The 15,407-nt window shown below is 38.0% G+C and overlaps 1 protein-coding gene across 3 annotated transcripts in view; it reads right to left on the minus strand.

Moving 5' to 3' along the window:
- Positions 1–15,407, minus strand: part of MAP3K5 (mitogen-activated protein kinase kinase kinase 5) — a 174,686-nt gene that overhangs the window by 61,118 nt on the left and 98,161 nt on the right. For all 3 annotated transcript variants that reach the window (XM_072965903.1, XM_006200085.4, XM_015235835.3), the window contains 3 exons: positions 14,123–14,276; positions 8,328–8,435; positions 2,277–2,326 (listed from right to left, as the gene is read on the minus strand). In XM_072965903.1, the coding sequence (XP_072822004.1) occupies positions 2,277–2,326; positions 8,328–8,435; positions 14,123–14,276 (312 nt within the window). The remainder of the gene's footprint in view (positions 1–2,276; positions 2,327–8,327; positions 8,436–14,122; positions 14,277–15,407) is intronic.

Consider the following 15,407-nt stretch of genomic DNA (forward strand, 5'->3'; position numbering starts at 1 on the left):
TTTAACAGTGACATTCCCTGTACCACAATACTAAAATTATTTAATAGTCTAATAATTGTCCTCCTACTCATATCTGCAGATAAAGCAGATCTGGGGTATTATAGGCACATAAGCTGTGTGTCCCTCCAACTGAGCATGGGGAAGGGGTCTTCGTCTACTGTAGCACTAAACCATGTGCTGGGAGGAAAAGCATAAATATTAACTGGCTGACTGACCTTGGTAATTCTGGTTCTATGAGATCTGTCCAACAATAAAATGTTTCCAAAGCTGGGAAGGCAATGCATGGAGGCAGTAAAAGCACCTCCTTAGTTATAGAGATTTTAGAGAAGTGAAGAAATGTGAAGCAGCACTTGGTTTGGACTCAGCAAGTTGTTTACTTTGTAGCAATGGATACAATTTTGATTTTACCAGTCAAGCCATGCTATTTAATGCCAACGGTTGGCAAATATTTTCTGCAACGGGCCAGAGAGTAATATTCAAGCTTTGCTGGCCAAACTACTCAGTTTTGCTGTTGGAGCAGCCTGAGACAATACAGAAATGAGTGAATGTGGCTGAGTTCCAATAAAATTTTATTTACAAAAACAGGCAGTGGGCCACATTTAGCCTGTGGGCTGTAGTTCACCAACCCCCTATTTTATATCTTTGCATCTCCTGTTCCTTCAATTTGGAATGCACATCATTTTTGACTTTTTGAAGCAATTCTATTCATCAAGTAGGCCCAGCCGAGACCTTTCTCCCCCTCCCGTCCCTGTTTCGACCTTAAACAGAAAGACTTCCTCTTGCACCTCTGGTTTTTTAACACATTTCTGCTAATCTCACACTATATAGCGGTGAAATGTCTGTTGCCCTGCTGCGCTGTGGGTGCTTCAAGAGCAGAGGTCACGTCTTAGTCATTTTCGTATCCTTAGCAGAATAGGACTCAGCATTTGACAAACAGCTGGGGCTTAATAAATGCCTGTTGACTGAGCTGAGCAAGTTCTAAGCTGATGCAAGACCAAGTGCTGACAGCTAGGTTTTCTTCCGTGGTCTGTCATCCCTTTACAGAGGAGGGAGCCAAGGAAAGTTAACTCTCTTTGAAGTCACACACTGGAACTCAAGTTGCCCAACATATAAACCAGCAGTAGCCACGTGTAAACATCCTGTTTATTCCATCAATCACAACAAAGGTTATGGAGTGATGTACCTAACTGAAAAAAAAACCCAACTCATTCATTGGAAAATACGATAAAGTAAAATTTATATTTACCATGTTTTCCTAGATGGACTGCTTTAAAATGCAGCAACAAATAATGAGTGTCTTGCTAATGACTGGTTTTAAAAATTAAATGTTAAAGGAGTAATGCTTTATTTGAGAAGGCATGGATTGGAAAGATATATAATGAGTCAGTCTGGCATGTTTCTATTCACATCATTCATGAGGTAACAGGTGGTTTCACCAAGCAAACTCCAATTATCAGTGACTCAGACCTCTACCAGTTCATGTCCCAACAAAATCAATTACTATTATGCCAAGAGCCACGGAGTATTGCATAACTGGCCTACAGAAATCTGGTTTTGCTCATCTCTATTATGTGGAGACAAATAGTAGTAAACACAACCAACTTGGTTTGAAATTTGCAAAAGTTGGTTAGTTTATCATGAGCTTCTATAGAACAAGTATTTAAACATTTAACCAGTGGTTCTTGATTCTTAAAAAAAATCTCATTTCTAAATCCCAGGAATTGGCATTATGATGGCAATGTCAGAACTGAACTGAAGGGAGTCACTGTAACCTCAAGAACACTTCATTAATGGTGACCTCAGGAGAAGTTTTGAAAAATGCATTCTTACAGTCTCACCACATTCATATTAGGGACAGAACCCAATCTGGTAGATGAGATGTATGTTTTAGATTCATCCAGGGAGAGATGTGGGTATACCAAAAGATCAGAAAAAGCATCTTATCACATAAACCAACAGCTCCACCAGCTAGAGAGGACCCCACATAGCTCACTTTTATCTTCATCTTGACTCTGGTCCACAGTTCACATTTATCTCTCAGGCATCATATGTTAAGTAAATAACAAGTATACAGTCCGTTCAACTACCAGTGAAGGTTTTGTTGCAAATCTTTCCATAATGGAGATACTGAGGCTGAAGAAGGCTGGGCATTTTCATCAACAGAAGGATTCTCGAAGTTTTCTGCATTTTTAAATCATGACTATAAGTCCTACCTGAGACAGTCATAGTCTAGAGATATGTCTTCAAAGTAAACAAAATGTATCAAAGAAACTTACCTCACTCCTCTGACAGAAGAAGCACTAAAATTCCATTCATGTATACCTTTCTAGAACACAGGGGGAAGAACAACAACAACAGAGGTTGAGTCAACCAAATGAAAGTAACGTCACCATAATTTTGTTTGATTACTTTTCAATAATATCCACAGAGTAATTCTTCCTAGCGCTGAATTCTTCATGGACACACTATCTGGATGGAAACTGCAGTTCATTCTCAAGCCACCAGGGTGATGATTACTCTACTGAACAATTTTTGTACTTCAATAAAACAGCTTCCAAGAGAACCTAGGAGAATTAGTCTCGTTAAATTCTTAAACTTGCTTTTTAGCAGACTAACCTAATAACTGCTGTGCTTTAATTCTTTGAAGTAAAAAATCCAGTGATCAAGGTAATTCAATTATTATAGTCGAGTGATCTTTTCTGAGAAAGAAAAACATTAATTTGAATAAAATCTCTGCATGGTGTTAAATATAATTGCTTCTGAATAATCTTTAGTTACATTTTCTAACTAACATGATGGTTCTATTTCTTCAGAAAATAGTACAGCAAATATGTATGTGTGCACGCACATGTATACAGTGTCCATCACAGCTACAATGTGTTATTACCTAGTTTATGCAAAATTCAATATACTAATAAAGTCTGAACATAAGAAATTTGATTATCATATGATAAACATGATTTGCAGGGTCAGGATAAAAAAAGGGGGAACTTATTTCTTGAGCTTATTACTAAAGCTAAGTTAAAATTAGTATTAATTCCATATGTCTCTAAATTAAATAAATGACAAGATAGATGGCATTCCCCACAAAAAGATGTCTAACAACAATATAGGATTAACAACATAAATATTTTTATAGAAATAAAGTAGTGGATACATGTGTCTAAGTTTAGCAAGTACCTTAACTGTAGTCAATTCAGACTGCAATTCAATTCTGTAAAATGTAAAACACCCAGGAAAACAAGCTCTTACCCACCCACTTAAAACACTGGCAGAGGCTGAGATCTTGGCCAGGCTAGTGAAATGGATAATGAAGCCAATGGGCTCCGAGATAGCCCAGGACTCTCCTTTTGGCCGAAGCAATTCAAAACTCCACAATTTACAACCACAGCACCTAATTCTTTGCTAGGACCATGCAACTTAGAAATAGATACTTTCAAACCCGAAGTAGATTTACTAAAAAACTACTTTCAGTGCACACCAGCGAGGTCATGGGGATGTGACCTGAATTGACGCAGAGCAAACGCTGCTGAACAGGAAACCCAGATAGGGAAGAGACCATAGGGAGGTACTCATGGAATGTGGCTTTCTTAACCAGAGAACAGAAGGACTTAAACTAAAATAGCAGCCTGCAGCTTCAGCTGGTAATTTGGAAAGTTGCTTCTAAATCCTGTTGGCCTCAGGTGACCTTCTAAATATATGTGACCCAAGAACTGCAGCTGTTACATGCACACTCCTTGCACACATGCAGCCTTATCCTCAGAGCCTGCAACTGAGCTGCTTTCTAAGGCCATCCCCAGGATCAAGAGGTGGGGGTCGAGTGCAGGGCGGGTAGGGCAGTGTGCAAGCCTGCAAACTAACACAGCAACTGACAAACACCAAGCACTGGTAAAATCCATCTTCCCCCTGCCCTGTTCTGGGAGCATCCAAGGAGAGATTTCCCCAGATTGATTGGGCTGATTTTGTTGGAAAGAAGTAGAGCATTTCCAGAATGTTAGGTTCCTGGAAGGTCATGAGTGCTGCCAGGGAATGCTCCATTTCAGTGGTGTAAATCCCAGAGCCTGACATGGAGTGATCTGGAATAAGGCGCCCTCTCTCCCCACCTCCCTTGCTACGGGGACTCACCACTTAGAGGCGCTGGTGAGCTACAAAGCCAGCAGATAAGGTAAAAGTCTCCTGGGCGGGTCTGTGAATCACTGGAAAAGGGCAGGGCAGAGGCAGAGCTGGAGTGATGATTAGTCCCAACCAACCCCAACCAACACCCAATCTAATCCAATCAGCACAAGTACCATCTTCTAGGAACTGGTTAGCCTCAGATCCTGTACCCCAGGCTAGGGCAAGAATGAAGACAAGGAGTTAACACTGAGCTAAGGCGGCAGGAATTATACTGTGGCAGAAGCTGTTGGTTCCCCAGGCAACAGCCATTCCCTTCCTACTCTGCTAAGAAAAAATGACTTTTGTTCAGGTTCAGGTGGCAGTATTTAGGGACAGTGAAATTGATTAGTCTAAATCGGCCATGGTAAGCCAGTCTCTCTCAATGGTGACCAGCTTAGGCATGGACACAGGATGCAACTTTCGGTCCGAGGGAAAGGCCCTGACCTCCTTTGGATGATGTCCATGTGAAGTGATGCTGGAAATTGCTATTGAGGCTGTGAGAGAAAGAACAAGAGCATAGAGGGAAGACAACTCGGAATTCTGACACTGCTGAGCCACTGAAATCACCCCCACTTCAGAACGATCCACCTCAGAAGTTCTTGCAGTATGAGATAACATTTCCTTATTATTTAAGTCACTTTTAATTGGGAGTTTTGTTGCGAAAAGCATCTCTGATGGATGAGAGCATCATACCATCAAAGCTAGAAGCTGGGGTAAATAGATTCCCCTCATGAATTTCCTGGGTCTTCTCTGAGAGGCTGGAGCTAGAGTGAGGGAGGGGGCACTGGGACCCTGCTGCCCGCTGCCTTTGCCTGAGAAGCCACCAGATAGGCCAGGAGTGCTCAGCTTCAAACCTCAGAGGAGGGGAACTCTAAACTAAACAACCATTTAAAATATCTTGCAAATAACTTCTCTCTTCCTCAATCTCCTCAATCTAGGTTTTTCTTTCATGGAATATGCACACTTTCTTCAAGCACCAACTTACTTTAAGCAGCAACCATCTGTTGAACAAAGGGAGAACCGTTAAAAGACTGGGATTTCAGTGAATTTGCCCCTGACCATAGAGTAATTCTTGAAGAGCCCCTGAACTCTTGGGACTTATATTGGTCTTAAAGTTTTGAAAGTTGCAATATAAAGTATATCCTAGCTCATGTAATTGTTTATCCCACATTTTAGAATGAAAATACTGAAAGAGAGAGTAAAGAAATAAGTATGATAAATGAAAAGCAATACTCTGTTATTCTACTTTTACAGGAAAAAAAATACAAACATTCTATGACCAAAAAAAATCCACTTCCTGTTTAACATTAAGACCTATTAAACCTGTTGCTTATCTGTTATTTAATTACAGTTATTACAATTGCTTTAAACGAATATAAAAATAAAAGTTATCTTTATTGCTTGTCCTCATTCCAACTGTATCACTTCTATTTTGAAAAATAAGAAAATGGCAGTGGTAATGAATATACTATGGAAAGAACCAGGGTTTGCACAGTAACTGACATACACTTAAACTGGAAACTGATTTAAGAAGGCTTCAATTTTTGAACACGGAACATTTTTAGCGCTAAAGGTAATAGGAATTGTGGGCAATGCAAATGCAATTTTTCTTTGATCAAAAGATAGTAAAAATGGTGCTAGAGAATTCACAGCTTAAATCTGTAACCCTCCTTAATGCACTAATTTGTATCCTAATATATTTCTTAGCATAATATAAAAACTGTCTCTACAGATGTCACAAAGCATCAGAGAATCACACAAAGCTACCTTTATTGAACACAGAATCTCCAGAAAAAGAAAAATAATGACAACTAGCTGGAAATAGTACTGATTTTCCAAAAATTTCTGGCTTACTTTCTGTTCTTTTTCTGTCTTCCAAATAACTTCTGGCTCTCCACTCGTTCTCCAGGCCTTGCTAATCGCTAATTCCTTTAGCCCCTTTCTGTTTCCAAGTGTCCTTGGATAACCTTGCTCTTTCCAATCAAGCTTTGAAAATCTCCTGTCCCAGATAATAATGTTCAAGTCTCCAATGTCTCTTAGCTTTTGTAGTTTCAACTGGATGACTACTTCTGTTTGTGAGTAAATGTGTGCATATACTTTAAAATAATGTAAATAAAATACTGTGTACTTTTAAAACAACATTAACAAGATGTATATAGTTGTATTTTTTATTATCAATTTTGTCTCTGGACAATACCATTTGGAGTCATGCCATGATGCTGGCTATGGAATGGAAGTTCCAAGGACCCCTGCAAATTAATTAAATTGCTGGAGCAGCTCACAGAATTCAGAAACATTTTACTTACTAAATCACCGGCTTATTATATAAAGATGTAACTCCGGAGCATCCAGATAGAAGAGACGCATCGGGCAAGGTATGGGGAAAGGACTTGGAGCTTCCATGCTCTCTCCAGGACCACCACTCTTCCAAATCTCCAAGTGTTCACCAACCAGAAGCTCACTGAACTCTGTCCTTTTGCATTTTTATGGAGGCTTCATTACATACGCATGTTTGATTAAATCATCGGCCATTGGTCAATGATTCAACCTCTGAGCCCCCTCTCCCCTCCTCCAAGGTCAGGCGTGTGGGAATGAAAGTTTCAATCTTCTAATCACTCATTTGGTTCCCCTGGCAACAAGGCCCCATCCTTAGGTGTTTTCCAAACCACCACTCATTAATATAACAAAAGATACCTTTACGGCTCTCAGCACTCATAAAATTCCAAGGGTTTTAGGAACTCTACCAGAAACAGGGACTAAGATCAAATATATATTTCTTACTATGATCACAATATCACAGTTCCCTAATACAACCTCCCAAATGACTGCTGCCATACCATCTAAAGAGATGAGCAGGGTTAAATTCGGGGTTTCAGTGTTAGGGTTTAGTCTGCATATTGCTGTGATTTTACTATTGTTGTTGTTAACTGTTGTTAAACTTTATGAAGCATTTATTATATGCCAGACTCTGTGCAATACACTTGACCTACATTATTTTGTTTAATTTCCACAACAATCTTTTGAGGTGGATATTATTATTATCCATTATTATCCCATTCCACAGATGAGGACACCACAGTTTGAAGAAGCCACATTGCCCAAGGGCAGTGATAGGATTTAAGCCCAGGTCTGTTGATTCAAACACATTTCAACAAATTGATATTGACATTTTAAAAAACTGCAACCCCATATCCTCAAATATACTTCCTAATTCCCCTTTCTGCTTTATTTCCTTCTATATGTTTTACTTATTTGTTTATTGTCTGTCTCCAGTAAGCACCACGAGGGCAGGAATTTGGCTTAGCTTGTACACATCTGTTTCCCTCCTGCCTAACGCAGCGCCTGGCAGTTAGTGCCTGTCACAGAGTAAGTGCTCTCTAAAGATCTGTTGAGTGTGGGGATGACGTTTAAGGAAAATTATAAGGGTATTTTGGAAAGTAATCACCAAAAAGCCCCCACAAAACTACTTCGACACAAGACTTTTCTCATTTTTTGCGGTTTAGCCCATGGACTGGAATCAAGTCTTGAAAAGTTTTCTATTTTTTAAAACTAGTAGGATGATTTGTACACATGTTAAAACTGATGAAATATAGAAGTGTAAAGAGTTATCCAAATGATGGCTGTGAGTGAAAATGAGAGCATTTAAGACGCTTCAGAAAACCAGCGGCAGCACAGTCCACCTCATCTTGTGCCCAGCACACAAGCCAGTGGTTAATCTGAGATGTAACAGCTCCTTAGATAACCAACCAGCAAGATGCAATGATAACTATAATCACACCAGTGAGAGATGAAATAGCATTATTCTGACAGGCTTCCTAGAATTAAGATATGCATCTTTTAAGTCATATATTTTAAGTATCAGGTCTTTGGTACATAATTTAATTTATAGCATGAATTTGTGAAACAGAAATATCCTCATTTTGAGTGCCCTTTGGTTGGCTATGCCATCTATCATAAAAATCCAAACAGTTCAATTATATTTTATTAAATGAGTGAAATCCATAACCAAAATTTAGCGAATTTTTTATTACAGACTGTATTTATGCCAAGATAAATACACAGTAAGCCATTTCTTCTTAACTAATGTAGATATATCCTGCACTACATAAATGCCAGAAGGGTATAAAGTCCTTCAGTACTAATGCTCTGGTCTTAATAACTACACAATTTACCTTGTCATCAGGAAGCACGTGCCAAATAGATATTGTCTTTTCCTCAACTTCATTGTTGATAGACAAATATGAAGGTTGATAGATTTTGGTTGGTTCTAAAATTAATACCTTGAAAACAAAAGGCAAAGAAACTAATATTAGTGACCTAAGGTTATAACAACACCGGACTGCAGCAGGAGATTATTGGACGAGGCTAAGTCCATTACTGGAGTAAAACCATTTTAACTTCTGATTGTTGCTACCCTTTCGAGCATTTTATGATATTAAACAATTATCATAAGTTCCAATAATTTATCACCTTTCATTGCTAATTAAATTGGAAATAAAGTTTTGAAGTTCCTATGTTGGTTTGGCTATCCCCGGGGAATCTATTAAAGATAAGTATTTTTAAAAGCTTTCATTTTATCTTATTACAATCAATACATTCTCTATTTCTATAAATATAAATGTGTCAAAGGAAGGCAGAAATTTGGTATAACAACCAATTCTGTACACAGAAAAGATTCCATATACAGAATGTCACATACTTGTTTTAGATTTTCTGCAGCCACAACTTCTCACAAAGCTGTAGTAGTTAGTATGTTTTCATACTCTCGTAAATGGATTGAGAAATGATTTTGGTTATCGTTGAATGAGCTGTATATATAAACCAAAGAAATGAATGTAGCTGTATGGAGTAATAAAAATGTTTTTGCATTGCCTTCAAGATAAAACTGATACATTTAGCTTTGTGAGAGAGAAAGAGAGAAATAAAACTTGGTCCTATTTTGGAGATATATGAGGGATATATGACAAAATGAGACTCTCCATCAAAGAACTGGACAATGTAGCATATTATTACTAATATCTCATATTAAGAGCAAATAACATTAAAATGCCACATATGCCCGGACTTCAAAGATGCTACAAATATTATCTATTTGTTCAGATCCTTAAAGGCACCTACTTAGCTCAAATTTCCCGTGCAGTCTTAAGTAGGAGTATTTGAAAAGAAAAGAAAATACTGAACAATCAGAGAAATTGGAAATAGTTCTTTTTATTTAAGTTAAGGTAGAGAGAACTAGAGAAAAGGGATTAGAAAGGCAAAATTTTCTTAACTCGAGTAAAAAAATCTTTAAGGGCATAAAGAATTCTTGGTCAGACTGTAGCAATGAAAATAAGAAGGCATATACCACAAATAAACACACAGTAAGAGCCCACTGGGGAGCATACTCTGATTCAGAAACACACTGGGTGAATCAAGGTCCAAATTCCAATCAACAGAGAACTAAGTGGCACTGGTTAATAATGAAAATCAATTTTCAATCTCAACTTTGGGGAAGTGGTGCTGTCAAATCTGAGTATCCCAGTGTTTGTGAAATTAAAGCAAATAATAGGGAATAAAAGGTGGGATTCCCCAAACAGCATCCAAGTCACTCCACTGACAAATGAGAATTTACCTTGTTCCCCAACTGACGCGGGCATGCTATCTAACAGGCGACAAGCACTGCACCAGATTATCTCCTCTCTTAAATTATGGCTTTATTGTTGTCTCAAATATTTCTAACAGATACAATCTGAACTATGTGTTTCCTATCTTCAGATAACGAAGAAAAACTGGTTGCAATTATTACTGTCTAACATTTACTGAGCCCTTTGAACCGCCCTTGAAACAACAAAATGTGAGGAATTTGCAGCACACATTATGGATGTCACAGTAGGGCTGAGAAAAGACAAGGAAAAGGAGGCAATTTCACAAAACCAGTCAGCTACAACTCGCTTGAGAGTATACATGTTCCTGCTTTTAGTTTCTAGTCTTTTATATCGGTTAGCATTACAAGTAACCGCTAACTTCTGAAGCGTGAAGGAAGATGGCAAGGCCTGTAAACTCTAAAGAGTGATACATCCAGTCTCCTACAGAGTCTGAGAAAGCACCACCCTCCTCTCCCTCTCTCCCGACATGAAGTGATAGGTTGACAGTCTCCTAACTTTTCAAAGTAGGAAGGAAAAAAAATATACACAGAGGAGAGGTGAGGAAAAAGAATAAATCAAACTAAGCCCAAACTAATAAACGATGGAACCATTCAAATCATCTTCCAGAGAAACTTCTGTCTGTTTTCTTTTCCCCAGGGTCACAGTTATTTCTCAGCGGAATGAGAAAGCATATGGTAGAGAGAGAAATGGAGACAATCAAATTCAATATGGTCTAATATAAGTTATCTGGTTTTCATTAAATCCACTTCCAAAGAAGGATAATGTAATCACCCAATCGAGACCTACCGCAGCCTCCACAAATGTGACCCACAGAAGATGCTACTCTAAGGACAGCAAGATTAACTGTGATTCACATAGAACCACTAGAACCAGGTACTAGAAGCTTGCCTTTCCCTATGCAGTAGAGCGTGGGCAGCACATTCCAATAGCCACACGGAGTGGACTGGGTGGGAAAAGTGAGTGAAGCAGGATGGATGGGACTGTAATTAACATCTCACAGGGTAGCAGCTACTGCTTTTGGAGAATCCAGTCACAAACTGCTCATGCCTTTAAGTTTCCAAAGTTAAAAATCTGGATGTTTATGTGAACAATTCTCATGTTTCATTTGACTTTTTCATAAACTTTATTTTTCAGTTGAAAAACTCCACCTTTTCATCCATTTGGTCGAGCTTTTCCTGTATTTTCTTTAACACAGTAGTTATACTTTTTTGTCGTCCTTATCTGGTAACTCCCATATAAGAATCACCTCGGGGAATACCTCTATTGGCTGGTTTAGCTCTTGTCATCAGTCACCTTTTCCTGCTTCTTGGAATGTCTAGTGAGCTTTAATTACATCTGAATGACACAGTGTAGAGGCTCAGGATAATATCTTTCCAAAGTTCTTTTTTGCTTGTTTTTGTTTTTGGCCCCAAGGTAACAAATTATCAGTGTATGATCTTGATACTACCAAGGATTAATTTTATTTTGGCTTTGTCAGGGTGGGTCTGTTTCAGTTTTGCTCTTACAGGGAAAGCATGGGCTCAACTAAATACCTGGGCTGTTCATCATGGTCACATCCCTTTACGTAGGCCCAAAATCTGACACTCCACCCCTGCGTTATTTAAGCTCTGCAGTATCTGTACAGCTGTCAGCCTTCCAAAAGATGCTCTCTGCCACGTCTGGTCCTGATCTCCTAACTAGTAAGGGAACATACCTAAGCTTTGTAGGTTTCATGCAAAACCGAATTCCAATCAAATATTGGCACCGGTAGTTGGGTTTATTCACAACGTATTTACTCCTTGTTCACACTGTCCAGGAGCGGCTGCCCTAGGACTCAAGGGAAACACTCAGAATCCTGGGATTTACTCTTGAGGGCTTCCCCTTCTCCAACACCATGTGCCTCATATTTCAGCTACCGTAGAGTCCTGAACATGGACTGGCTCTGCCCAGGGACAAGCCACTTCCTCTTAGGGCTCCACCTCCTTAGGCTGCAGCCAGAAAAACGATCGTATGTGAAAAAAAGAGCAGGTGAAGGTGGGACTAAACTCAAGTATCTCCCCTTTCAAGGATGGCAGCCCTGAGATGACTGCTGTTTAAAGCCTGCAAACAGTTTTATATATTTTGGTGGTTTCCTTTGATAAGTTGCAAAGTGTGTTTTCCCAAGAAAAGATTCTCTCAGATTTTATAGCTATTTTTAGCCATATAAATACCATTTACTCCCTCACAGCCAGCATTGAAGGTCTAACTCTATTTTTAAATGGTGGCAACATTCTTCTTCTTCTTTTCTTTTTTTTACTTTTGGTTTTTGTTGAAGTGCAGTTGGATTTACAATGTTATTAGTTTCAGGTGTACAGCAAAGCAATTCAGTTATACTTATACCTACATATTTTTTTTTCGGATTCTTTTTCATTATATGTTATTACAAAATCAAAACAAATTCTTTTCTTTAAATCACTGAATGGTCTTTCAAACATATAAACTGAATCATATGCACAACCTCAGGCATGATAAGAGAAATACTAATTAAAACTACCCCAATATGCCATTTTTCACCTAAAAGTTTAGCGGAAGTACAAATCTGATAAATACTTTTCTGGAAAGACTTTATGAAAGCAGTTGGTCTCCTATGTAGTTGGTGTGAATTGTCAATTGATATCATCCCTATGGAAGGCAACATGTAATATGGATCAATTCCACTTCTGGGAATTTATCCTACAGATACATTTGCATACACGCCAAATGGCACAGTTAGAATGGTGTCTTGCGTTAATTTGCACTTTTTTAGACTACTCACGAAGGTTAATTATCTTTTCATACGATTTGCCCAATTGTCTATTTCTTTTGCTTGCCAATTTGTAGGAGTTGGGTTTTTTGTGTGAGTTTGTTTCTTTTTTTTTTTTTGTATATTAGGCAAATGGATCATTTTGCTGCATCAGTATTAAATATTCTCGCCCTATCTACTTGAATTTTTAATGAAATCAAGTTGGTCAATATTTGCCTTTAGGGCTTATAGGTCCCTTTCTAGCTTAAGAAAGCCTCTCTTTCCTGCAGTATACACCTATATTCTCCTAACTTCTCTCTTACTATTTTCTGTTTTTTTTTAAATCACATTATGACAGACTAATTCATATTAAAGTAATTTAAATTAGCTCAGAATGGCTAACATGAGAGGTTTCCTTTCATAGCCAACTTTCTTAGTCTATCTAATCAACAGCTGATTAAATACTTGAGTCCTGCTCTGCCTACTTTCACGACCGCATTTACTCTCATCAGAGCCCCAGCTAAAGGCAAGCTGCCAGCTCACTCAGAGATAACTATTTTCCTAAGCTACACATAATCTATGCTAGAAAATAGAGTGAAGTGTTTTAGTCTGAAAGGCTTTTCAACTAAAGCTCCTGCTGAGCTTAAGGCTTCATCTGGAAGCAAGAGTACAGGAACCATGTTAACGCCAGCAACGGGCTTAATAAATGAAATATTTGATCCTATCAACTAGAACTAGAAAACAAGATTTTATAAAAAGAATTGAGAGTTGTCACCACCTCCGTATATGGAAGCCTGAGACTAAGAGAGAGAGCTCACACAGAGAGATTTATGGCATCACGTTGATGTGGGAAGAGATCTGTGCACACAGTGAGTTGCCAGTAATTCTTGAATTGGATGCTAAACCTATACTGCTTTGGATGGAATTCCAAGAACTATCAGGATGGGGATGGCACCAGCTGAGATGGACCATGTATTTTTAAAAGTGTGTGTGTGTGTGTATGTATTATACATTTAAATATTTAGAGACTAGCCAATGAGCTGCAGATTAGAACCTTTGAGACATCAGTTCCCATGATCTAAAGCACTGAAAAAGTGACAGGGGTTACCACATCCAACTCTGAACCACGTAGTAATAAGTAGCAGAGATGGAATAACAATGCAGGTGAGCCTGACACTCTTCACCACAATTACGTTGATGATATTGATGACAAGGTCAATGAAACTGTGGTGTGAATTAAAAGCACCCATCCCTCTGGTCTGAAGAGATAGCTTCCTGAGTTAAAGAGATAATCTTTTCTTGGGAAAGCATGCTTTAACAACTTATCAAAGGAAACTACCAAGTTTTGTGGCAAAAACATAAAAACACATCTGAATTCTCTGATTTTGAGAAGTTATTTTTAAAAGTAAGCTAAAGCAAACCAATTTGCAGAAAATAAATATACTAACCAGATGAACGTCTTCATTTTAGGGCATGAAAATTAGCACATTAATACTGTTACAATCACACATGTAAGATGTTCTTTAAATAAAAGAAACAAAATAGAAACGTAGGTAGAGTTGAGTTAAATGAAAGTACTTACTGGAAACCTAACTACAGTGACATCTGTCTTTGTGGCCTCGACCAGGAAATCCATCCAGAAGTCCACAAGTTCCTGTTTGGCCACAGGCTGTTCTGAAGTCAGTTTCACAAAATGCTTATATATCAAAATTGTCTCTACAATAGACTTGAGGTACCTAAAAATCAAACGATATAAAACACGTAATAAGCAAAGTTAGAACCACCTGCTCCCATGTATCCCAGTCGTATTCTGCAGATGTAATCAAAAGACGGCATTAATAATTATACATTCATAGTCACCAAACACTACCCATTATTTGCTACTTGTCATGTACTATCATATATTATCTCTTTTAAATCTCACAAAAATTCAATAAAGTAGGCTGTTCTATCACCATTGTAAAGATGAGGAAACTGAGGCCTAGAGAGCTTAAGTAACATGGGCTGGACAATGCATCTACTTAAAACATGACTTTTAAAATAATGTCAATTCACAGTCACAGGAAACAAATTATGGTTACCAAAGGGGAAAGAGCAGGGGAAGGATATATTAGGAGTTTGGGATTAACAGATACACATCACTATATATAAAATAAATAAACAGCAAGGACCTACTGTATAGCACAGGGAAATAAATTCAATTTTTTGTAATAATATATAGTGGAAAAAGATCTTAAAAGATATATGAATTTCTATATGTATAACTGAGTTGCTTTGCTGTACACCTGACACTAACATTGTAAATCAACTACACTCCAATAAAAAAAATTAAAAATAAAATAAAATAATGCCCATATTCTATTCAAGGAAGTGGTTAGTGCATTTGTTTTAAAACATGCTTCCTTGAGAAAGCTTTTCTGGATAGACACTTCATAAGAGACATTATTTTGCGCTGAAGTAACTCAGCTCACACATATTATACAAATGTCCTCAAACCTTATGACAGATGGTGCCTCAAAGGAAGAAGTTAGGAAAAAATAAGGAGCAAGATAATCACATGAGATAATGAGTATGTAAGCACTTTGTAAACTATAGACATAGAAGTTAACATTAAACTACAGAAACTTAAGGCATAGTTTTGTAGTTGTTATTACCATTGCATAAAATAACTTCTGTTTATTGTCCATAGAAGCCAGGACACCTCAGACCAAAGCTCTTTGTACCTGTGGTTCAGTCTCTTCCTCCACTATCAGAATGGTCATCATAAAGAAATAACCAATTTGGTTGCATGTGACAGACACATGCATTTATTGGTTCCTTTATTTCATGTCATTGGCTGAATGCCTGCTGTTGACAGGCCACTAACA

This window comes from Vicugna pacos, chromosome 8 (assembly GCF_048564905.1).
Source record: "Vicugna pacos chromosome 8, VicPac4, whole genome shotgun sequence".
NCBI lineage: Eukaryota > Metazoa > Chordata > Mammalia > Artiodactyla > Camelidae > Vicugna > Vicugna pacos.